Genomic DNA, 27,248 nt, shown 5'->3' with positions numbered 1-27,248 from the left:
CGTTTATTGATTTGAAAACAGCACTTGTCTCAACTCACCTTAAAATCCTAGAGCACAAAACTTCAGTTCCTCAAAAACAGCCAAAGCATTAACACCAAAACACTTGAGTCCTGTTTTCAGGGCACTTTGGACATAATTAGAAAAGAGAACCCTGCCTTATTATGAAAATAATAATAACTCTTTTTAGTCATGGTGACTTGGACATCCAGCATCTTCCAGGTCTTTCTGGAAGTTAAATATTTTGCCTTGTTGCCCCAAAATGCATAAACACAGATCAGGCCAGTGCTGCCATTTGGGGGTTGGTGTGGCAAATTTACAAGACACCGTTGCTTTTAAATTATATAATGATGAAAGGGCATTTTATTTATTTATTTTTAGTAAATTTATTTATTTATTTATTATTTATTTTTGGCTGTGTTGGGTCTTTGTCGCTGCGCGGGCCTTCTCTAGTTGCGGTGAGCAGGGGCTACCCTGCATTGCAGTACGTGGGCTTCTCATTGCGGTGACTGGTGAAAGCAGAGGTATTTAATTTGTATGAATTTACCATTCATTCTTTCACTCACTCATTTCTTCATTTTTTCAGTGGCTAATCTGTACCAGAAAGTGTCCCAAGTCTTGGTGATTTGTCCAGTTATGAGCAGAACCATCCTGTTGTCTATTATCTTGTCCCTAACAGTCTGTTAGGATAAAATACACAAATAAAGTAATCCACAGATTGTGTCCAGCACAGCGAAGGACTTTAACAGCATGTGGTGATAGAGGCTCATGGAGGAGAGGGAGAATCCAGGTATGTACAGTCTAGGAGAGGAGCATTCCAGCCAGCAGGAACAGCAGGTGCAAAGGCCCTGAGGCAGCATGGACTGACTATCATGAGAGGGCATGAGGTTGGTGTAAAATTGTTCAGAGGTTCCAGGCTGTGCAAGGTCAGATCGTTCGTTCACACAGCTCCTTCCCCAGCCCCTCGTCTTTGGTCTACGTTAGCAGTCCCAGAAAAGTTTTTGAACTCACCCTTTACTTACCTGGCTCCAAATCTTTGCTCAAACTAGAATGCCCTTTCCTTCTCATCTCTAAATGTTTTCATTATGCTGAGCAAAAAGCAAAAACAGAAAAAAGGGTACACACTTGTGACTCTGTTTGTATGAGATGCTGGGACAGGTACCATTCACCTCTACTGACAGGAAGCAGATCAGTGTTTGGGAGGCTGGCAGCTGGGGAGGGGTGACTATAAGGGGGAAAGGGGAACTTTGGGGGATGAGGAAAGTGCTGAATCTTCATTGTTACGGTGGTTATACAGGTGAAAGTATTTGTCAAAACTCATCAAACTACACTGAAATGGGCATTTATCATATGTAAATTATACTTCAATAAAGCTGAGTAAGAAGTTATAAAATAAGAAAAAGGAAGGTATTAAAAAGCTCCAATTCCATCTCCCTTGTCTCTCCCCTCAGAAATAAGCTTTCCTTTCCCTCCAGCGTCGTGCTGTGTGTCATAGGTTTTTGTGCTTTGATATACACACCACATACAGCCCTTAAGGAGTATGGGGGTGTCACACAGGCTGGTTCTCCTTTGGGCTTGCTTGTCCCCTTAGGGGAGAATCTGCATCTTGTTTGTCTTTTTCTCCTCTTATCACCTTCCTCGGAACTCAGAAGAGGACCTCACTGAACACTTGGTCAATCAATAGCAAAATTTTCATATTTAAGTCCTGCCTGGTTCCCAAAAAGGATGAACAGAAAACAAAACTGATTTCCAGGGGTTGATGAGTGGATGGGCTGGAGCCCACATTCTGGCTCCATGTGTAAAAATTGGGGGCAGAGTGGGTATTCGACTCATCTTCACACCCGTACTTGCTTATTGATTTAGTAAGGTGCTTGTGATGGCTTCTCTGTCCTCCAGTAGGTAAATGCTGTGTTGACTGTCTGCATTATGCTTCTTAATGGTCCATTATTCCTCTGCGGAGAGTCCAGTGGTAGAATCAGTGTTGGCAAGCGGCACAGAGTGGACACGACAGTATAATAGGAAGAGAGCTATTATGTCCCATTATTACATCTAATGAAGGGTAATTGAAGGAGCATGTGGTCTGTCACAGGGCTGCCACTTGGGTTGTTATGGGGAAAGTTCTTAAATCAGCCCTCCTGTGCTTATTCTTCAGAAATCTTTTCCCCTTCCCACTTCCCCTCTCCCTATGCAATTTTTGGTGTTCCAAACTGGCTGATAACCTGGAATATTAGCTTTTCAAAACGTGACACAGAAGTTCACCCATTCCTTCCAACTCATAACACTTCAAAATTGTGACTCCAAATTATTCCTGTAAAAATAGCTGATCTTTATGACTCCTGGGGGATTTCTTATTTTAATCTGAAACCTTCCAAAATGGTTCAGTTTTGTGGAAATGATGGAGGAATGTCTGCTCTTAGCAGTTTTTGTGTTCAAGGGCAAATCAACCTCTGTGCTTGCTAACTCTAATTTTCCAAGGGTTATGAGACTTTAATTTGATTCTTTATCCAGTGTGCATAAAATGTTCACTGGAATTTGCATAATACATTTATTGTATAATCACTCTTCACATTGGTTACCTGCTTCTTCAAATGAACAGTACTCTTTTAAGGGAATATATTAATGTAGGGCCAATTTGAACTTTGTAACTGAACAGAATTAAGTATATCTCTGAAGGACAAATATATGGGAGAGAGAGGGAGGGCATGCAGTTGTCCTGAACTTGGTTATTATATAAAAATAGCCCCAATCCTTTATTTTCAAATATTCATTTTGCAAATATAAGCAGGGGCAGCATTGCTGTCTTTAAAAATATAAAAAAATGTTATGTGGAAAATGTAATACACCTGCCAGGCTTGTGTCGTCTTAGAATGTATTTAAGGCAAGTGGATTAAATCAGTGTGCAGATTTCAGCACAGTCTGAGAAGGTGAGGGCGTTGGAGAGAGAGGATGCTTAGGCAGTAGGCCAGATGCTTTAAAGGCATTTAAATTTATTCAGTTCCCAGAGCCAACGTATAATTAAGGTAATATTATTATTAACCATAATTTTGGTTGTGTGCTCTGTGCCTTTGGACTCAATGCTATCACATAGCATATTTGAAGATTAGGTAGAGGTTGGATGAGATGATCCCCATTTTCTTCCATTTTATGAGAATGGTGTGTGCAGTCCTGACTTGACCAGTGGCTGGTTGCAGACCAGGGTGTCTCAGTCGTTTTTTCTTTGTCCTTTTTTTTTTTTGCTGCGCCACACAGCACATGGAATCTTAGTTCCCCAACCAGAGATCGAACCCGTGCCCCTCGCATTGGAAGCACGGAGTCTTAACTACTGGACTGCCAGGGAAGTCCTGGGTATCTCAGTCTTTAATGTTCATTCAGGTACCTGGAGATCTTGTCAACATGTAAAGCCTGATTTAGTAGCTCCAGGATGGGCCTGACATTCTGATTTCTGACAAACTCCTAAGTGATGTCGTTGCTGGTGGTCCTCAGATCCCATGTAGAGTAGCAAAGTAGAAAACCTCTTAGGGGGCAAGTTGAAGATGGCAGAGTAGAAGGACGTGTGCTCACTCCCTGTTGCGAGAGCAGCAGAATCACAACCAACTGCTGAACAGTCATTGACAGGAAGACATTGGAACTCACCAAAAAAGATACCCCACATCCAAAGACAAAGGGAAGCCACAGTGAGATGGTAGGAAGGGCGCAATCACAATAAAATCAAATCCCATAACTGCAGGGTGGGTGACTCACAAACTGGAGAACAATTATACCACAGAAGTCCACCCACTGGAGTGAAAGTTCTGAGCCCCTTATCAGGCTTCCCAACCTGGGGGTCCAGCAACAGGAGGAGGAATTCCCAGAGAATCGGATTTTAAAGGCTAGTAGGATTTGATTGCAGGACTTGGACAGGGCTGGGGGAAACACAGACTCCACGCTTGGAGGGCACACACAAAGTAATGTGCGCATCAGGGCCCAGGGGGAAGGAGCAGTGACCCCACAGGAGACTGAACCAGACCTACCTGCTAGTGTTAGAGGGTCTCTCCTGCAGAGGCGGGGGGTGGTTGTGGCTAACCACAGGGACAAGGACACTGGCAACAGAAGTTCTAGGAAGTACTCCTTGGTGTGAGCCCTCCTGGGGTCTGCCATTAGCCCCACCAAAGGGCCTGTAGGCTCCAGGGCTGGGTTGCCTCAGGCCAAACAGCCAACAAGGAGGGAACTCAGCCCCACCCATCAACAGACAAATGAATTAAAGTTTTACTGAGCTCTGCCCACCAGAGCAACACCCACCTCTACCCACCACCAGTCCCTCCCATCAGAGAGCTTGGACAAACCTCTTAGATAGCCTCATCCACCAGAGGGCAGACAGCAGAAGCAAAAATAACCACAATTCTGCAGCCTGTGGAACAAAAACCACATTCACAGAAAGACAGACAAAATGAAAAGGCAGAGGACTATATACCAGATGAAGGAACAAGATAAAACCCCAGAAAAACAACTAAATGAAGTGGAGATAGGCAACCTTCCAGAAAAAGAATTCAGAATAATGATAGTGAAGATGATCCAGGACTTCAGAAAAAGAATGGAGGCAAATATCGAGAAGATGCAAGAAATATTTAACAAAGACCTAGAAGAATTAAAGACAAACACCTAGAAGAATTAAAGAACAAACAAACAGACATGAACAATACAATAACTGAAATGAAAAATAACCTAGAAGGAATCAATAGCAGAATCACAGAGGCAGAAAAACGGATAAGTGACCTAGAAGACAGAATGGTGGAATTCACTACTGTGGAAGAGAATAAAGAAAAAAGAATGAAACGAAAGGAAGACAGCCTAAGAGACCTCTGGGACAACATTAAACGCACCAACATTTGCATTATAGGGGTCCCAGAAGGAGAAGAGAGAGAGAAAGGACCTGAGAAAATATATGAAGAGATTATAGTCGAAACTTCCCTAAAATGGGAAAGGAAATAGCCACCCAAGTTCAGGAAGCGCAGAGAGTCCTAGGCAGGATAAACCCAAGGAGAAACACACCAAGACACATAGTAATCAAACTGGCAAAAATTAAAGACAAAGTAAAGTTATTAAGAGCAACAAGGGAAAAACAACAAATAACATACAAGGGAACTCCCACAAGGTTAACAGCTGATTTCTCAGCAGAAACTGTACAAGTCAGAAGGGAGTGGCATGATATATTTAAAGTGATGAAAGGGGAGAAACTACAACCAAAATTACTCCACCTGGCAAGGATCTCATTCAGATTCGACGGAGAAATCAAAAGCTTTACAGACAAGCAAAAGCTAAGAGAATTCAGCACCACCAAACCAGATCTACAATAAATGCTAAAGGAACTTCTCTAAGTGGGAAACACAAGAGAAGAAAAGGACCTGCAAAAACAAGAGCAAAACAATTAAGAAAATGGTAATAGGAACACACATATCAACAATTACCTTAAATGTGGATGGATTAAATGCTCCAACCAAAAGACACAAGCTCACTGAATAGGTACAAAAACAAGACCTATATATAGGCTGTCTACAAGAGACCCATTTCAGACCTAGGGACACATACAGACTGAAAGTGAGGGAATGGAAAAAGATATTCCATGCAAATGGAAATCACAAGAAAGCTGGAGTAGCAATACTCATATCAGATAAAATAGATGTTGAAATAAAAATGTTACAAGAGACAAGGAAGGACACTACATAATGATCAAGGGATCAATCCAAGGAAAGATATAGCAATTATAAATATATATGCACCCAGCATAGGAACACCTCAATACATAAAGCAAATGTTAACTGCTATAAAAGAGGAAATCGATAATAACACAATAATAGTGAGGGACTTCAACACCTCACTTACACCAATGGACAGATCATCCAGATAGAAAATTAATAAGGAAACACAAGCTTTAAATGACACAATAGACCAGATAGATTTAATTGATATTTATAGGGTATTCCATCCAAAAACAGCATATTACACTTTCTTCTCAAGTGCACATGGAACATTCTCCAGGATAGATCACATATCAAGACTCGGTAAATTCAAGAAAATTGAAATCATATCAAGCATCTTTTCCAACTACAACGCTATGAGATTAGAAATAAATTACAGGAAAAACAATGTAAAAAACAGAAATACATGGAGGCTAAACAATGAATTATTAAATAACCAAGAGATCACTGAAGAAATCAAAGAGGAAATCAAAAAATACCTAGAGAGAAATGCCGATGAAAACACGACAATCCAAAACCTATGGGATGCAGCAAAAGCAGTTCTAAGAGGGAAGTTTATAGCAATGCAATCCTACCTCAAGAAACAAGAAAAATCTCAAGTAAACAATCTAACCTTACACCTTAGAAGAACTAGAGAAAGAAGAACAAACAAAACCCAAAGTTAGTAGAGGGAAAGAAATCATAAAGATCAGAGCAGAAATAAATGAAATGGAAACAAAGAAAACAATACCAAAGATCAATAAAAGTTGCTTCTTTGAGAAGATAGACAAAATTGATAAACCTGTAGCCAGACTCATCAAGAAAAAGAGGGAAAGGACTCAAATCAATAAAATTAGAAATGAAAAAGGAGAAGTTGCAACACACAGCGCAGAAATACGAAGCATCGTAAGAGACTACTGCAAGCAACTCTATGCCAATAAAATGGACAACCTGGAAGAAATGGACAAATTCTTAGAAAGGTATAACCTTCCAAGACTGAGCCAGGAAGAAACAGAAAATATGAACAGACCAATCACAAGTAATGAAATTGAAACTGTGATTAAAAATCTTCCAACAAACAAAAGTCCAGGGCCAAATGGCTTCACAGGTGAATTCTATCAAACATTTAGGGAAGAGCTAACACCCATCCTTCTCAAACTCTTCCAAAAAATTGCAGAGGAAGGAACAGTCCCAAACTTATTCTATGAGGCCACCATCACCATGATACCCAAACCTGACAAAGATACTACAAAAAAAGAAAATTACAGACCAATATCACTGATGCAAAAATCGTCAGCAAGATACTAGCAAACAGAATCCAAAAACACTTTAAAAGGATCATACACCATGATCAAGTGGGATTTATCCCAGGGATGCAAGGATTCTTCAATATACGCAAATCAATCAATGTGATACACCATATTAACAAATTGAAGAGGAAAAACCATATGATCATCTCGATGCAGAAAAAGCTTTTGACAGAATTCAACAACCATTTATGATAAAGACTCTCCAGAAAGTGGACATAGAGGGAACCTACCTCAACATAATAAAGGCCATATATGACAAACCCAGAGCAACATCATTCTCAATGGTGAAAAACTGAAAGCATTTCCTCTGAGATCAGGAACAAGACAAGGATGTCCACTCTCACCACTATTATTCAACATAGTTTTGGAAGTCCTAGCCATGGCAATCAGAGAAGAAAAAGAAATAAAAGGAATCCAAATTGGAAAAGAAAAAGTTAAAGTGTCACTGTTTGCAGATGACATGATACTATACATAGAGAATCCTAAAGATGCCACCAGAAAACTACTAGATCTAATCAATGAATTTGATAAAGTTGCAAGATACAAAATTAATGCACAGAAATCTCTTGCATTCCTATGCACTAACAACAAAGGATCAGAAAGAGAAGTTAAGGAAACAATGCCATTCATCATTGCAACAAAAAGAATAAAATACTTAGGAATAAACCTACCAAAGTAGGTAAAAGACCTGTACTCAGAAAAGTATAAGACACTGATGAAAGAAACCAAAGATGACACAGACACATGGAGAGATATACCATGTTCTCGGGTTGGAAGAATCAGTACCGTGAAAATTACTGTTCTACCCAAAGCAATCTATAGATTCAGTGCAATCCCTATCAAATTACCAGTGCCATTTTTCATAGAACTAGAACAAAAAATCTTAAAATTTGTATGGAACAGAAAAGACCCCGAATAACCAAAGCAATCTTGATGGAAATAAATGGAGCTGGAGGAATCAGACTCCCTGACCTCAGACTATACTACAAAGCTACAGTAATCAAGACAATATGATACTGGCACAAAAACAGAAGTATAGATCAATGGAACAGGATAGAAAGCCCAGAGATAAACCTATGCACCTATGGTCAACTAATCTATGACAAAGGAGGCAAGGATATACAATGGAGAAAAGACAGTCTCTTCAATAAGTGGCACTGGGAAAACTGGACAGCTACATGTAAAAGAATGAAATTAGAATGAAATCCCTAACACCATACACAAAAATCAACTCAAAATGGATTAAAGACCTAAATGTAAGACTGGACACTATAAAACTCTTAGGGGAAAACATAGGAAGAACACTCTTTGACATACATCACAGCAAGATCTTTTTTGACCCACCTCCTAGAGTAATGGAAGTAAAAACAAAAATAAACAACTGGGACCAAATGAAACTTAATAGCTTTTGCATAGCAAAGGAAACCATAAACAAGACGAAAAGACAACACTCAGAATGGGAGAAAATATTTGCAAGCAAATCAACGGACAAAGGATTAATCTCCAAAATATATAAACAGCTCATGCAGCTCAATATTTAAAAAAAAACCTAATCAAAAAAGGGCAGAAGACCTAAATAGACATTTCTCCAAAGAAGACATACAGATGGTCAAGGGGCACATGAAAAGCTGTTCAACATCACTAATTATTAGAGAAATTAATTATTTCATGCAAGTGAAAACCACAATGAGGTATCATCTCACACCAGTTAGAATGGGCATCATCAGAAAATCTATAAACAACAAAGCTGGAGAGGGTGTGGAGAAAAGGGAACACTCTTGCACTGTTGGTGGGAATGTAAATTGATACAGCCACTATGGAGAACAGTATGGAAGTTCCTTAAAAAACTAAAAATAGAATTACCATATGACCCAGCAATCCCACTACTGGGCATATATCCAGAGAAAAGCATAATTCAAAAAGACACGTGCACCTGAACGTTCATTGCAGCACTATTTACAATAGCCAGGTCATGGAAGCGACCTAAATGTTCACTGACGAATGGATAAAGAAGATGTGGTACATATATACAATGCAATATTACGCAGCCATAAAAAGGAACGAAACTGGGTCACTTGTAGAGACATGGATGGAGCTAGAGACTGTCATACAGAGTGAAGTAAGTCAGAAAGAGAAAAACAAATATCATATATTAGCGCATATATGTGGAATCTAGAAAAATGGTACAGATGAACTGGTTTGCAAGGCAGAAATAGAGACACAGATGAAGAGAACAAATGTATGGACCCCAAGGGGGGAAAGGGGGGTGGTGGTGGTGGGATGAATTAGGAGATTGGGATTGACATATATACAGTAATATGTATAATATAGGTAACTAATAAGAACCTGCTGTATAAAAAAAATAAATTAAAAAAAAATAAAGAAAACCTCTCAGGGGAGACTACTCTGGGTTCTGCTTGTAGAGCCACTTCCCTAGTGATCCAGGTCCTGATCCTACTTAGGACCATTTTATATCCTAGTCATTGTTCCCTAAATTGCATCTGAACCAGCATCTTCTAGGATCATGAAATCCTAGTTTCTTTAGACAACCAGGATTCTTCAAGCAGGCTCTGCCTGGAAGCGGAAAGACCTCAGCTGTAAGTCATGGATCACCAGCTATCAGAGGGACTCAAAAGAGTTGGTGCAATCAGCTACTGTACCAATTTACAAATTACGGTCAAATTACCTTGGGAAAAACATGTCTTTGATTGTTGAAAAAGATTTCACTTTCAACTTATAAATGAATGTGCAGTCATGAGTATAATGGCATGACTCTTCAAACTCTTGGCATCCTTTCTGAATCACAGAGCTGTAATTTTGCCTCATAAGATCCTGATATATTTCCAAAATTCCTTTGAGATAGATCCAACTTAATTGCAATGAGAAAGAAAACGGGCTTCCAATCCCTATATTTCAGGAGGGTATCGTTTGAATTTGATTTGACTGGTTTCTGATATCTTTGGTTTGTAATGCCTAAGGGTCTTTCTTTGAAACATCTTTGAAAGAATCAAAAAACTTAAGAAAAACCACTCTCTAAAGTCTAGGAGGCTTTGAATATATTGCCTATTACTATTTTATTAATTTAAAAAATCTTTCAAAATATTGGAATAAAATCAGTTTTGCAAAGTAGGAAACATTTGGCTAAGGCATAATGTAGAGCTCAGAAATCTTTAAGAAAGAGTTGGTCAATTGGGATGCTGAAAATAAGAGATTAATGATATTTTAGAGATTCACATTTATCGACCAGGAAATGTAGTCACATATGTTATTAAGAGAAAAAAAAACATAAAAATGTGTGTATAAAGTGGCACCATTTTGGTTAAAAATAAAGGAAAAAATAAGGTAACAATTTACTTAGCTTTAGGAAGTGGCATCATGGCTAATTTTTCTCCATATCAACTGAAATTTCCAATAAAATTGTATGACTTTTAAAATTAAAAGAAAACAACACTCCTATTTATTTTTAGGGGAAAATGGACAATTGTGGAGCCATTTACAAAATCTTACAAATGTTTTTCATTTCATGATTTTTAATAGCAGAAATTATTTTATTTCTATATAAATCCCTAAGTGCTTCTAATACATACAAAAGTAAGAGCTCAAGAATTAGTTCTAGTTGTTTTTTCAAGTTAGAACACAGACAGACTCATTGGACAATTTCTTGGGAAGTTGGACCAGAGCATTAAGGTCTAGGTAGAAAAGAAATTTCATTTCATTGAATAATGTTTTGTTTGGCATGATTTTTATATTTTATTTTTAATCACATGCATGTGTTATTTTCAGTTGCCTACATGTACACTTAAGTTTCTTTGTTTTCTAGATTCAAATACAAAACTAGAATTGTATTTGGTATATCAGGTGGGTTGGAGAGAAGTAATTTAGGGTCCAAGAGGATGTCAAAGCCACCACTTATAGTGACAGAGACAGTACTTGTGGACATTTATTTTAAGTATTTGGAATTTGGCATATAAATACATGACTGAAGACTGTTTCCAGTAAAACATGGGTATATGTTAGGAAATGCATGACTTATTAGACAGAAGCTTCCCGAGGGTTTCAAAGTGAGTTTTGTCAAAGATTTGGAAGTAGGAAATCATGGATGGAACCCTTTCCCAGGAAAATAATGGTGTTCAAAGGGACCCAGGGCTTGGTACAGAAATAGAGATGGATTGACAAGTCTGTGGAGGGACTAGCTAGATTGTAGACTGTAACAAAAATGAAGGCACACAGGTGCATACCTCTTCAAAGGGTTACCTGTATGTAGGATTCACTTTCTCTTCCTTCCTTCTTGCAGTGAGCTGCTTAATGCATCCTTCTGGGTGGTTACCTAGTTGCACTACAGTGTCCACCCTCTAAAGGTGAATGTGCCATAGGGCAGGAGATGTCTCTGCTGTAGAAGGATGTGTAAGACTACAAACACGCTTTCCAGGCCATTGGCTGGAGGCATTGAGTGAGTGTGGATTAAAGTACTTGGGGTGGGGGTGGGGGTGGGGAAGGGGAGATTGTCCTTCCATTGATCCTCACACACTGAGGCCATCAACTCTGCTCTTCTGATGGAGGAATAGTTTACAGTTCTACCTGCCTGTAAGGCCAGAGCAAAGAGAGGGGGGGAAAGATGGGCACCCAGGAATAAAACCATAGTTTTGCCTACTGTGGGCTAGGATTGCAGAGCTATAATTAGAGTATTCAGTTACAGCTTGCTTCCATCATACTTACAGACTCAGTGGAATTGTTTTATCAATACCCTGGCCTGCTCCTGCGGCCACAATGCATTATACACTTACACATCCCACTGCTGTTGATGGCAGAGACATTTAGGACCAAAGGTTCACATGAGACATATATTTTATATGTGTCCTTGAACAAGGGAAAGGAAAACTTTGCAAGATGATTCAAAGAGGTTAATCTATCCATTTACAGCCAAGCAGACTGCTCCCTAAATCTCTACAATATTATAATAAAATCATGGCTGGTTTAGTCGAAAACCTTGACAAATCAGTGAATTTCTTTAATCTCAATAAAGCATAATGATCTCTCTAAGCCCATTAAGTAATGATCCTGATCCTAATTTTGACTTTATTCAGTAGAAAGAAGCAATTTCTCTCATTTAAAAATCATTTGAACAGGGTGAGAAGGGAAGTGAGTTTTGGGATTTGAATTTTGTTTGGTTTAATAAGACTCTCTGTGCACCATAACTGGAATAAGAAGTGTCCCATTTTCAAGCGGCATGCCACTAAGTATGTTGCTCCCTAAATTCGTCTGTCTTTTGTAATTGTCTTATTCTGCAGGGAAATGCCACTTGGGACCTAATTTCTTTTCCCTAGTCCTCACTTTTGTCATTTGCTCTCAAAATGTACTGAGTTTGCCCCCACCTGGAAGAAATATTTGCTATCTTAGAATGCTAGCACTTCCTTTTCACCTTTTATGTGATACTAATTCCTCCCTATATTTTGTATTTAACTGAATGCGTTTCTATTATGCACAAAAACAGGAAAACAGAAAGATAGACTAATGCACACATAAATGTAGAATGCGGATAGTTTTACCATCATGCTGCTCAATGAGAAGGGACCTGACTCAGGTATTCAGCTCTGATGAACAGAGCTGTGCACACAAAACCATGCATATTATACTCAGTGAAAACATGCCATTTTGCATATGCTCACTGACGTAACCCCATGCATAAGAGGACCCTCCACTGTATTTAAATGTCTTTATCTATCCTACTAGACCATAAACTCCCTGACAGGAAGGGCCATGTCAGAGTATCTTGGTTTTCCCTGCAGCATCGAACACACTATCTTCTTTGCACATAGTAGATGTTTAGTAAATTAAGTAATAGTAATATATACCACATCGTCTTTATACAATGGACTATTACTCAGCCATAAAAAAAGAATGAAATAATGCCATTGGCAGCAACATGGATGGACCTAGAGATGGTAATACTAAGTGAAGAAAGACAGAGAAAGACAAATGTCATATGATATCACTTATATGTGGAATCTAAAAAAATGATACAAATGAACTTATTTACAAAAGAGAAATAGACTCACAGACATAAAAACAAACTTATAGTGACCAAAGGAGAAAGGGATGGAGAAGGGATAAATTAGGAGTTTGGGATTAGCAGATACAAACTACTAGATATAAAATAGGTAAACAACAAGGACCTATTGTATAGCACAGGGAACTATATTCAGTATTCTGTAATAAACTATAAAGGTATATATATATATATATATATATATATATATATATTCAGAATATGTATATTCTGATTTACTTTGCTGTACACCTGAAACTAACATAACATTGTAAATCAACTATATTTCAATTTAAAAATAATAAAAATTTTAAAATAAAAAATAAAATAAAATTAAGATTAAATAATAATAATAGGAAAGTCACATCATGGTTCAGAAGTGTCCCTCATAACAGGTCAATTCTATTCCAAAAACTGATGTCTTATTTTAGTGTTTCTGGCACTAGAATATCAGAATGTTTTGGTAATTAAGCTCAGAAGTCAGGGGAAGAGAATGAAGCAATCTGTTTCCTGTATGGTGGACCCTGTTACCCACCTTATTTGCCTCCGTTTGCTAAGTGTCTGAAGGCTGCAGCCCTTTGCATAAGTACAGACACTGTTCTTTTCTGTATAAAACTGTTCCATCCTTTCTCCAAAGATGCTTCAAAGTGGAGGTCATTTCAGATTTTAATGGTTTGGATTCTTTTCCCTCAAAATGAGCACTCTTGTCTTTGGCCTCTGCATTCTAGCAGGATTTGTCTTTTGCCTTTTTTTTTTTTTTTTTTTTTTCCCACACATGTAAGTTAGGCTGTAGGACTATTGTATTGTAGCATCCTTGCTTCATTGTAATGGTCAGTCACAGGACATCAGTGCGAAAGGAAATACTGAAGAAATGATTGGGTTTCCTTGTTAGTCTGGTTTTACAAGCATACATGTAGCAAAGAATTTATCAGTGCTGTCCTTCAACTACCTCCTTTGATCAACATAATGCAGAGAACTAGGAAATCCAATAATAAGAGCAGACATTTGGCAGTCATTCAACAGTTTAGGGATGTACAAAAAAATCGAAATACAGATGCCTGGAGGCAGCCTTGAGTCCAGCAGACTTCCAGGAAGCCTGCAAATCACTCTTTCCTTCCTGCAGGCCACCTTCTCTCCGTGATCTGGGCTCAGATGACAGCCACAGAATATTCTTAAGCCTAAGTAGAAAGAGGGGGGATTTATGGAAGGGCGATTCTTAAACATCTTCAACTGTTAAATTTGAGTGGAACTTCAGTGGAACCTGTGATTCCTAGACAAAGTGTTCACTTCTGTTTAAAAATCGTATTTGACTCACATCTGGATCGTCTTTGAAAGAAGTTGGGTGTTAACATCAAGCCGTCTGTGTTTCAAGTGGGCTTTTATGACAGTCATTCTGCAGAAATATGAAATGTCGTGTGAGATTACACTCTGAGAGCGAGTCTCAGTCGGCTCATGCCACCACACATCTGAACCAGGAACTCTGGTTTGTATCATTTCCCCCACATAAAGAACCATCCAAAGTTGGTAAATATGTAAGCAGTTTACATAGAGAATTTAAGGATCCAGTTGCAACACAGAAGTATAAAATTAACTGTTAAAGATGATAAAGATGATACCAAAGGGGAAATGTGGGGGAGGGATAAATTAGGCATTTGGGATTAACCTACACACACTAATATATATATAAAGTAGATAACCAAGAAGGACCTACTGTATAGCACAGGGAACTCTACTCAATATTCTGTAATAATCTATATGGGAAAAGAATCTGAAAGAAAATGGGTATACGTATATATATAACTGAATCACTTTGCTATACACCTGAAACTAACACAACTTTGTAAATCAACTATACTCCAATGTAAAATAAAAACTAAATTTTAAAAAAGATGATAAAGAGACTTTTAACAAAATTCAAGTGAATTGTCACACAGGGGTCCAGCTGAATGGCAAAGGTCACAGAGAAGCTGCCTACAGATAACACTGAAGAAAACAAAAACAAAACGCTCTGGCAGTACCATTGTTTGTACAACTCTGTCATAATTTCTTAATATATATATTTTTTCTTCTTTTTATAAAGTCACCAGGCTTGTAGTGCAATAAAAATAACAAAACTTTAAATTAACACACCAAGTTTAAAGCATTTCAGGAAAGTATTGATTAGCTCTGCCAATGGAGTGAGTGCAATTGGCGAATGACCTAATTAGCATGGAGATGGTTCTTTCTTGCTGCTCTCTGCTTCCCGCTAATTGCAGAACTGCTGGCCTTATCCCCCTGACAAGGAAGGAAAACAAGGACGGGGTGTGTGGAGAAAACAGTGACATTCAGTTTTCATTCATTTGAACCTGCTGCCAAGCTTAATTATGTAATTGAGGCAGACCAATGGCCTTTCAGTCACTCGGGCTGGTGTTTCCAATGGGTCCCATTTTATGGAGGATTTTGGCAGTTACCATAAAGCATTATTAGCTGGAGCTGAACTAATCTCCCTACCTTGCCCCTCACCAGATGTAGGTACAGAGGTTTCTGCTCCCAGGCTTGATGATTTGTAGTTAAGGAAAGCAAATTGAAACCAAATTGGAGTTGCTTTATTCCTTCGTAAAGGCATCATTATTCTCTAGGGGCAGCTTCGTATTTAATTTTGTTTCTTTCTGATTGCGATGTACTATATGCTGTCACATAAAACTCAAGAATGCAATGTTTATTTCCAGAATTGTGGTGTTTTTTTGGGGGGGGCGGTGCTTGAGACATTTTACCTCTGCTCATTCATTTTAATTGGTGAAAGTAAGTTTGTATGAAAAACACAGAAGTCAGTGAAACATTGATTCTTTATTTATAACTTTGCTTCCCAGAAGCCTTCAGGAGAGGAGATATTTTGTACTTAGGGGCCGCTCTCCTTGCTGGCATGATGGCTCTGTGGAAAGACACTCTTCTCGAAGTTCACCCATAACTTCCCCAATTCAGACAAGGCTCAGGGTGTCTCCTGCCCTCACAAGGATTTCTTCTGTTTGGATTGGCGTTCTGCCCTGGAGAACAGCATCTTGATTTTGTAATATCCTGTGTGATGTGCGTAGTGGAAAAAATGGAGGAAGCCACACTGTGATAGAGGCCGAGAGTCATGGAATCCTTGGTGGCATCACTGGTGGCAACGTGGCTAAGCCAGAACCGTGGCTGCTTGGCATTAATATTGTTCTTTAGAGTCAAAATGTATTAACAGACATTTTTATTAGTTAATCTCCACTGTAGTCCCATGAAGTAACTTAACATCTTTTAAACATGGTTTCAATTAATTTCGACAAATGTCTATTTAAGCTCAGGCTATGTCCCAGAAACAAAGATATACAAAGAAATAACACCTGGTAACCGAGACTGCTCTTTTTTTCTTCCTTCCAGTTACAATGGGCAAAGGGCAAAGTCCCTCTTTTAGCAAAGGACAGCACTTCATTCATGTTCTAGAACCCCTCACACTTCCACCTTCTCAGGAACATTGCCCTATAAATTATCCCCTTATCTGCCTGAAGCTTTAATCTCTTGACTTCTGCTTGATCTTTCTTATCAAACATTCAAAAGTGCCAAGAACAGTATCTATCTCATAGTAGGGGCAACAAATAAATATTTGTTGAATAACTTGAATGAATATTCAGCAGTACTGTACCCTGGCTTCACACTGAAACCAGCCGGGGAATAGACACACACGTGTGTGTGCAGACACCTTGGCCACATTCCCAAAGACACTGATTTCATTTTCCTGGGGGTGAGGAATGAGCATTGGTCATTTTTTTAGCTCCCAAAGTGCATCTAGCATGCAGCTAAGGTTGAAAACCATAGCATCTCCTATCTCACAAGCAACAAACACAAATAGCTCCTTTGACCTCATATCCCCCTAGAGCTAAAGCTGGCTATTAATTCTCCTTCCCAGCAGCATAATGGCAAAGAAGACTGTAAATACTCTCTTTACCTCCCTTAGTCTCGCTCTTCAACTACTCAAGCAGACTTCAGTCGCCTCCACTGGCCTGTAGCCAAGCATGAAAAGAAGTCCATGATATACACTACTATATATAAAATAAACAACAAAGACCTATCTATAGCACAGGGAACTATACATTACAGTGTCTTGTAATGGCCTATAATGGAAAAGAATCTGAAGCTGTACACCTGAAACTAACACAATATTATAAATCAACTCTAGTTAAATAAAGAAGTCCATGCTCCTAAAGCATTGGGTCTCTCAAGCTCCGATATTGCTCTCACTCTCAGTGGCATTTGACACCGTCAGTCTCTCTCTCCTGCTTGGGAAACTTTCTTACCTTGGCTATGAGATATCTTATTCCCTTTGTATTTCCTTCTTTCCCTCTGATTCTCCTTCAGCCTCCTTTGCAATCTCATTTTCCAATCTGACACTTCAGTGGTGAAGTTCAGGTTCCAGACCTGGGCTCTTTGTTTCTACTTACACCAGGCACTTTTGTCTTTTTCTGTTTCTGTAAATCATATCTTCATGCTGTTGATCTCCTAGTTTATATTTCCAATCTTATTCCCTTTTCTGAGCACCAGCCTAATATATCCAGCTGTTATTTGACATTTTTACTTAGATGTCTCACAGGCATTTCTGGCTCACCATGCCTCAAACCAATATTTTAATTTTCCCTCTCCCCTGTTGGTTCCTCCTCCCAGCTCCCCATTTCTGTAAATCACATCTCCACCCACCCATTGGCTTATGCTGAAAAAGCAGTAGTAACCCTTTTCACCTGTATCTCCCCTACTCCCAACCAGTCCATCCATCACTGGGTCCTGTTAATTCTGCCTCCAGAATGTAACTCAGACCATCCATTGCATCCTGTCCGCTTCATGGCCAGCTGTCATTTGTCCAGATTGCTGTAGTAGCCCCTAAGTTATCTCCCTGATTCCACTCTTGCTCCCTGCCTCCCCCAAAACCAATACCATCTTTAAGACAAGCCAGCTAGAGTGATATTTTAAGAAATGCAGGTCATCCCATGCCAATGCTTCCTTAAAACTTTCAATAGTGAACAATCAGTCATCAGATTCTGTGGTATATGATCTCATTTACTTTCAGGGAAGGCATACCAATTTGTAATTATAGATTCATTTGTATGGTTATTTGTTTTATGTCCATCTCCCAACTCAACTATAAGCTGCATAAGGGTGGGAACTGGGTTTTTTTGTTTGTTTGTTTTCACTACTCTATACCCTGTACCTGGCAAAATGCCTGACATAGAATTTCCTTATTGAACGAAAGAATGAGCCTGCGAACAGATGAGGAAGACTGACCAAAGCATGAGGTGGGAGGGGTGCCTTGTCAAACCTCATGTAGCCCGTTCTGCTGAGAACTCAACCACCCCATGAATAAGTGTACTGACTGAATGAGCTGGGTTGAATTCTTTTATGGGATTGTTTTATTTCATGTGCTAACCTCAAAGTCTAAGGGATTTTCAAGAATTGTGTCCTCTCTCTGGTGGGTTTCAGGGGCTTCTAGAAATAGTTTGCAAAGTAAGATTATAAAGCAGTTCATAGTACAGTATATTTGGAAAGGGCCTTTGTGGACTTTGCTTCACATCCTGGCTCTACTGATTAAGCAGCTCGTGATTTAGGACCAGTCTTGTCACCTGGCTTAAGCTTCAGTTTCTCTATGTATATACATGAACAGGCATGAGGACAGTAGTACATGTATTATTAGCATTTCATCAGGTGTCAACACATCACCCACTCAGGGCAGTTGCTGGAACATAGGAGATAAAGTCTGCATTTTAGTTTTATCTTCCTCTCCCCCTAACTCTACTTCTTGACTTATTTTGTTCTTTTTCCTCTTTTTCTTTCTGCTTTTTCCCTCATCTTACTCATCTTAGTGGGTGGTAATACTCATATTAGTCACATAGTTTGAATTTTGTGGGAAGAAAGGAATTAGCAATACTGACAGAGCAGGCTTCCTTTTGGATTCGAAATACAAACTTCCCAGCTTCTCTGCCTAGCTTTTCAAGAGCATTTGATGGTACACTGATGTGTAACAAGTTCATTTTAGGTTAACATGCTGGGAGGGAGAAAAAGAAGAAGAGATTCAAGGGGAGAAAATTAAAAAGTTAATTACAAGAAACAACTTGGTAATTGAATTCCCTTTCACTCTGGTTATTTTAGTAGGGGGGCGTGGTCACAGTGCATGGTTAGTAGGTTTGCCTTAGCAGTTCCTCTCAAAACTTCTAAATGAGAAAAATATTGGAATACAGAGCAAATCCCTGCCTGACAGCTGAGGAGAGGAGCAGGATACGTATGGTGGGCATTGAGTGCCAAACACTCATTCTTGAGCGTTTTTATTTTGAAATATTCTTGGCAGCTGAAATTACTGTTAGGCTAAGCCCTGAACTAATATCAGCTATTTTATGGGTATGCAAAATCCCCTTTTCATTTATTCTGTTTTACTGGCTGTTTCTTTGACCTCACTCTGTACACACACACACAGGCACACAATCAGAGAACAGTATAGGCAACTCTTGTACCCTTTTCAGATTATACTTAAGTAACAAATAAGTGACATGGGTCTTTGTTTCTTATTTTTAAAAGATGCTTGAATATTTGTCTATTTACTCACTCTTTATCACAGGTTCCTTAACAGTCAAATCATTTATTTAGGATGTTATGTTTGAGAGAGATGAGGTCTGTAATGAATTGACACAGGCTTGCAAATCAACTGCAACTAGTTTCAAACCTCCCTGGACTCATTCACAACCTTCATTCATTCATGTAGTCAACATGCATTTATTGAATGCCTACTGAATACCAGAAACTATTGAGGTTGCTTGTACTAACTTCGTGCTGGTTCTATCATGGCTTTTATTACCATCAGTTTTTTTTTGAGGTTTAGAAAATTAACTTTCGAGATAAACTTTTCTGTATTTTTCAGCATTTTGTGTTCCTTGTTCTTGCAGCAAATCCACTGAAGAAAGAAGAACATGGTTAAATAATATATTACCTTACTCACCAAATTAGTCTAAATCAGCTTGCTGATTACATAGCCAATCTCAAAAGCAACCTCTAGAAAATAAGTGAGTTACTATTTTATGTTGAATGATATTGTGGTATCTTTCCTGACATGTTAAGGGCCATAGATTGAGGTCTATGGTTCAAGCAGGGTCATGAGTGCAAGTCTGACCACAAACACACATTCTATTGGTGTGACAGAGATGCAGCTATTTGTGAGTACTAACCAGGGCCTTTGTGTTTTCACAGGGTATGGTTTTGTAGATTTTGACAGTCCGGCAGCTGCACAGAAAGCGGTAGCATCTCTCAAGGCAAATGGCGTGCAGGCACAAATGGCCAAGGTAAGAATGGTGTTTCGATTCTGATTTTTTTTTTCTTTTGTGATCATATATTTTTCCACTGCCATGAGCTGAATCGAATTGGAGTTTGCAACAATTTGGATTATGTTTACTTGTTAGGGAAAATAAGAAACCCCATGATAGACTTGGCTTGGAAGAATCTGGCTAGTTTATTTCGTTAATTCTTTGTGTATATTTATTAATGTTCTCCTTTATTATGGTAACCTCATTAGTGATTTAAAGGCACTTGTGAAGTGCTCTGTTTTACCCCAGACCAGAGCGGTGTGTGTATGTGCATGTGTGTATCTGGGGCTTTCACCAGTAAACGGTTTTGGAGGAGTACAGTTCTCAGTAAGATGTCTTTGATAAACTACGTGTTGAAAACTCGCTCACTCTCATGCTGCGGAGAGCCAATCACTGAATGATGGGGTGGTCTAATCTGTGCAGGGAAATAAGTTTAACACAAATGTATGTTGTCTTATTGCTAGAATTTCACTTTGGCCTTTATAAATAGAGTTTTCTTAGATAATAATTTCCTAAATATTAGTAATTTTCAATATGCTGTGATTGTTTTGTAAAACAAGTAGTCTGGAACTTTCTACCTGAAATTATAATGCATTTTTATATTCAAGAAAACAAATAAAATCATTTATAATAGTTTTGTATCCTGATTGCAGTGGTAATTACAAGAATCTACACATATGAAAAAGTGACATGCACACATATTGTGCACACAATGTCAACTTCCTGGTTTTGATATTTTACTAAAATTATGTAAGATATAACCTTTGAGGAAACTGGGTGGAGGGTACAGGGGATCTCTCTATACTATCTTCCTGTAAATCTATGATTATTTCCAAATAAAAAGTTTAAAAAATTAGTTATAACATAGGGATGCTTGGTACATATTTGTTTTAAAATAATGGTCATTTTGGACCATTAATTATTCACATGCAACTTAAGTTTCTGATTACTATCAGTGAATGTGTTGATCTTTGGATTCTCAAAAGTTAGGTAGAAAAGCCAATAGATCTTGAAATCCTGATCTAATGTTTTTATGCCATATTTATGTATACACTTACTCTTAGCTATTCCCACAGAGAGCTGAGTTATATTGACTAAGTTGTCAAATTTTTGGTCATTTGGATTTTGTTATCATTGCTGAAATTCTCTGATGACATTTTCCAGTTTCAGCATCCAATGACTAGAGGTGGTATATTTGGTTTTCTTCATCGTCAGTTGTCTTCTAGCAAGCTGATACCTCCCCTATCTGTTAACCTTTTGTTGTGGGTCACTTCCCGTAGAGATTACTTTGGTGGACTCATTGCCCTTCATGACACCTTAATTGTTTTTCAAGGTGGGATAAATTAGAATTTGAAATCTTTCAGCTGTGTATTTCTCATCATGATTGTGCCTGGAAGTTTTGAATTTGGTCATGAACTAAGATTGATGAAGTTAATCTTTGTAATTAATAAGGGAATTACATACATGTCTTGGTTTAAAGGTTACTTGACAAGAGTCAAGTTACTTGGCCACTTAAGTAGTGGCTTCTTATGCCCAGCAAACAAGTGATAAAATACAGTGGTTAGGTGTATGCAAAATATAAATTGAATTTCAACTGGAAGGCAGAACCTATTGACAAGAAAATGATGAAAAACATGCTCAAGAAAAACCCTTGTTATTGACATATCTTTGATCTAGTCTATGGATACACTGCCAAATTTGGAAAACACTAGATTGTGGCAGTTTAGAAATAATGATTACAGTCTGTACAATCTCCACTGTTTCAAATGTCCTCAGAACACACACACACACACACGCACACACAGTGTTATTTGTTGGATAAAAACCACTTTTATCTTGCGCAAGAGAAAAAGAAAGTTGTCTTTGATTTTATAACTACTTAGTATCCATTGTGAATATTTTCCCTCTGTTTCTGAGCATTTTGGTACACAAGGAATCTCTTTCTCTCTCTCTCTTTCTCTTTATTTTTCACATACACACACACACACCAACCACTGACATCTCATCTAGACAGGAAACTATCAAAGGGAAAATATTTTAAAGAGCTTCTAAAAAATCATTAATTATAGTCAGCATCTTGACCCTTGCCCATGCCCATTATACACAGTAAGGAGATTCCAACTGGGATGCTTAAAGGCACTTATTTTATTTCTGGAGTTGCTTACAGATCTCTACCTTATCAATTATGCTGTCTGTGGAGGAGATTCTTATTCCCTTTTTCCTCACTGATTTTGAATCTAAAGCCCAGAGCTGTAGATCCACATCTGCCTACTGGAAAACTTTCAGCAGTAAATGACTCTGTAATTGAACTACTCAGAAGCAAATAAATAGCCTCCCTTTGACAATGAAATGGAACAAGCTTGACCACCTGTATTAGTAGATTTCTCACTGCGCCATTGGATTTCATGGCCTTTTTCCCTTTGTCCTGGTGATAACTGTTTATTATCATATAAACCTTCAGTCTGCAAGGTGTGGGAAACTTGCACTATATTTTTTGCCATTTAAGTATCTACTGAATTGCCGCCTGCATCCTTGTTCTTATCAGTATCCTACTATGCAGTCTGTGGGGCCAGATTTTGATGACTCCAGGATTTTCGAGCAAAAATGCCACAAATAACCTAGGTTCCCAATAGCAACCTGGGGTAAACATGAAACGCTCCAAGTGAATCACTTTATTTAGCTAACTTACTCCAATGTGTGCATATGAAAAATTCAACTGATTTGTCAACCAGGAGGAATTAAACAATAAATCATCCAGTAAGTGGTAATTGATTAATAATGTATAACCATTAACACAGACTAACACCTTCTGTGTACTTGCTGTTCTGCCAGAAAGGGTTTTTAGGGATCAAAGGATGTTTCTTTTAGGAGAGCAGATTTAAAATATTTTATTAATACATAGTGATTAAGAGCATAGGTTTGGAGGGAGATAAACTTGACCTTGAATCCTGGCTCTCATACCACCTGGCTGTGAGACCTTGTCTAAGTTATTTAAATACCTCTGAAATTCTCCAATAATAATACTTAGTTTATAGGACTGCTGTGAAAATTAACTAAAAATAAACACAAAGAATTTAGTATAGTGTTTAGATTACAATTCAATACATGTTAATTATTCAATAAATATTGTTATGCATTAAATTCAGATTTGTTACTGAACTTGCTGTAAATCCTGATGTGTGCTTTAAGTGTTACTTTATTTAAAAAGTTTTCTGAGAAATACAATCAGTAGGATCAATCAACAAACATTTTTATTGCTTGCTAAGTGCCAGGCACTGTGCTAGGTGTTGGAGAATCAACATTGAATAAAACTTCTTTCTTATTCTGGATTTTCAGCATATGATTTATCTCCTGGGATTGCTATGGCTCTGGATTGAAAATATTGGTTGTTGCTACTCTTGCCAATTTTAGGGAATTTAAAAGATAGTCATTTGCCAAGGAATATGTCTCAAGCATAAAGGGAAAAGAGCTGAGAAAAACCAACTAACGATAGCTTACCTTGTAGGTGTTTATGTTACTCACCAATAAGAAAACTGTAGATAAGCAATGAAAGGCAAATGTTTTGGGTGCCATCAAGGGTCAAGGCTGCTCTGTGATTCTTTATATGTGGCTTTCATCCATACATTTACATGTTCTTTTCTAAAGTGCCACTTATTATATCCACACTTAAGCTAGGAAGAAGAAAAGGGCAAAAGGCTGAAGGATCATAAGGCTGATTCTGAAGTTTTAAAAGCTTTTCCAGAATCCTAGCTCAGGAACTTATGTTTACATCTCAATGGCCAAAACTGAGTCATATGGTTTCCCCCTTAGCTGCAAGAGAGTCTAGGATGATGAGCATTTTAGCTTCTTGGCCTATGGTAGAGAAAATTAAGAGTCGTTTATCTCCCTTGCTCTCCAACATACACAAACGCGTTCTTCTCATTTATACATTTTGGGTGGCATGCATTCATTCTTTCCTGAAGGGAGCCCACCTCAAAGCCTCACCCTGTAATCACATCTGGGGATGACATCATCTCCAACAGACCCAGACTCAGCTGCTCCTCTTGGCTTAGCAACTCATAGCTTTAAAAAACAAGTTATCTGTCTGTACTCCCACGATATAGAACGACAGAGAAACAACAGGAAGCATGAATCCAAGGGAAAACTACCACTTGGGAATAGAGAGAATGGAAAACAAACAGAAATCACTGTTACTAATACATATCAATTCTGCTGGGCAGGAGTAGAATTCTTGGTTTGTCAGTGTAGGATGTTCCTTGGTTAACCAGTTGCATCACCCATGTCTGCCATCCAGATGGGTCTTCCTTGCCCACTATTCCCCAGGGTCTCATGGTGGCCTCCCTGGAGGGCCGCATAGTTTTAGAAACTGAGTTTTTCTGGATGTAAATTTGGAGGCTCTGGAATGGCTCTACAGTCACCAGTTATCACCAGCCAAGCCTTGAGTAACCTCAAGCTTAGCAGGCCTCTTTCTTATTTGCTTTCTGTCAATTCCAAGCATGAGAAAACAGAATACATCTCTTTCCCCTACAGGGAAGGAGTCACCCCCTCCTCAGGGCCATTAGATAAGGCTTTATCAGGTCTACAACAAAGACCACCATTCCAGTCACTAAAGGCGGTTCACCCCACTGTGGGATATGTAGAAGAAATCAAAGTCAAGTGATCACCAAAGAGACCAAGTATCCAAGAGGATTTCAGACCATCGGGAATAATATACAGATATTGTGTCAACCATTAGGATAATAAAATAATACCATGTCAACCATTGTAGAGAACCAGAGGAAAGGAATTCTTTTTTATAAATCGATGACCTTAATAATAGTTCTTTTGGGGAAAAAATCATTTATTTTGAGATCATTAAAAAATCAATACTTTGTTAAAAAGCAGAAGCTAACACACCATTGTAAGGCAATTATACTTCAATAAAGATGTTTAAAAAAAAATCAATGAATATAGGAAAATAAATTCTGTAAATTTAAATATGTGTATGCATACAATTAATTTTTTAAAATGCATCACCTCTGTGGAGTCCTAACAGTTATATTCCAGTAGGAGAATTTTAGCTAATGAAGGAAGGACCTATTCCATAGAATACTCTAGACTTTTTTTCTGAAGTTCAACCACTAGCCTCATGATGTTGTCTATCAGAGCTACTCTTCTGAATGTAGAGGCACATACCAGACTTCCTCAGCCATACTCTTTCGGCCTATGACAATATTAATATTGCTTTTACTCTGGTTTTATTGCTTGGCTTTTATCATTTCCAGGTATATGAGAGTAAGCAGGCTATTTGGTGTCCAGGGGTCACTACATGGGTGGGGCCTGCTGGTAAACCAGCCAAACAAGGAAGTTTCTCAAAGGCTTTCATGTAGGAAGGAGAGAGGCATTGTTCAAGGGAAATTTCAGTAACCATGGAAGATGTTGCTTCCTGTGACTGGGTGGAAAAGTCAATCAATACATTTTATTTATTCCTAAGTATTGCATTCTTTTTGGTGCTAATGTGAATGGGATTGTTTTCCTTATTTCTTTTTCAGCTATTTTGTTGTTAGTGTATAGAAAAACAACTGATTTCTGTATGTTGATTTTGTATCCTGCAACTTTACTGAAGTCATTTATTAGTTCAAACAGTTTTTTAGTGGAGTCTTAGGGATTTCTGTATATAACATCGTATCATCTGTAAACAAAGACAGTTTTACTCGTTCCTTTCCAATTTGGATGCCTTTTCTTTTTCTTGCCTAATTGCTCTGTCTAGGACTTCCAGCACTGTGTTCAAGAAGAGTGGTGAGTGTGCCCACCTGTGTCTTTTTCCTGATCTTAAAGGAAAAACTTTGAACCTTTATCATTGAGTATGATGTTAGCAGTGGGCTTGTCATGTATGACCTTTATTATGTTGAAGTATGTTCCTCCTATACCTAATTTGTTTAGAGTTTGCCATGAAAGGATGTGTATTTTATTATTGCTATAAACTTCTCTTAGAACTGCTTTTTTGCATCCATTGAGTTTTGGCATGCTGTGTTTCTCTTCCTGTTTTTTTCAAGATATATTTTTTTATTCTACTTTTGATTTCTTCTTTGACCCATTGATTTTTCAGGAGTTTGTTGTTTAATTTCCACATATTTGTGAGTTTTTCAGTTTTCCTTCCATTACTGACTTCTAGTTTCATAACACTGTAGTTGAAAAATATACTTGGTATGATTTCAGTTTTCTTAAATTTACTTAGATTTATTTATTTATCTGACCTATCCTAGAGAATGTTTCTTGTGTGCTTGAGAAGAATGTGTATTCTGCTACTGTCAGATGGAATGTATTTGTTCTATATTTGTCTGTTAGGTCCATTTGGACTAAGGTATACTTTAAGTCAGTGTTTCCTTATTGATTTTCTGTCTGGATGATCTATTTGTTGTTGAAAGTGGGATAATATAGTCCCCTACTATTATGGTATTGTACCTATTTCTCCCTTCAGAAATTAGCATTTGCTTAATATAATGTTGGTGCTTTGAGGTCAATGCATATATATTCATGATTGTTACATATTCTTGATGAATTGACCCCTATTTATCATTATACAATGACCTTCTTTGTCTCCTGTTACTATTTTTGACTTAAAGTTTACTTTGTCTGGCATAAGTATAGGTATTCCTGTTCTCTTTTGATTTCACTTGCATCAAATATATTTTTCCATCCCTGCACTTTGAGAATATGTGTGTCCTTAAAATTGAAATGAATCTCTTGTAGGCAGCAGTTAGCTAGGTCTTTTAATCCATCCAGCCACTCTATGCCCTTTGACTAGAGAATTTAAACCACTTACGTTTATAGTAATTATTGATAGGTAAGGACT

General features: G+C 38.1%; 1 protein-coding gene across 11 annotated transcripts in view; it reads left to right on the top strand.

Annotated features, from left to right (window-relative positions):
• Positions 1-27,248, top strand: part of RBMS3 (RNA binding motif single stranded interacting protein 3) — a 727,705-nt gene that overhangs the window by 300,852 nt on the left and 399,605 nt on the right. For all 11 annotated transcript variants that reach the window (XM_057554702.1, XM_057554701.1, XM_057554705.1 and 8 more), the window contains exon 4: positions 20,301-20,392. In XM_057554702.1, the coding sequence (XP_057410685.1) occupies positions 20,301-20,392 (92 nt within the window). The remainder of the gene's footprint in view (positions 1-20,300; positions 20,393-27,248) is intronic.

This window comes from Balaenoptera acutorostrata, chromosome 10 (assembly GCF_949987535.1).
Source record: "Balaenoptera acutorostrata chromosome 10, mBalAcu1.1, whole genome shotgun sequence".
Classification (NCBI taxonomy): Eukaryota; Metazoa; Chordata; class Mammalia; order Artiodactyla; family Balaenopteridae; genus Balaenoptera; species Balaenoptera acutorostrata.
The sequence above is the reverse complement of the archived record's forward strand: the minus strand, read 5'-3'. Positions and strand labels throughout refer to the sequence as shown.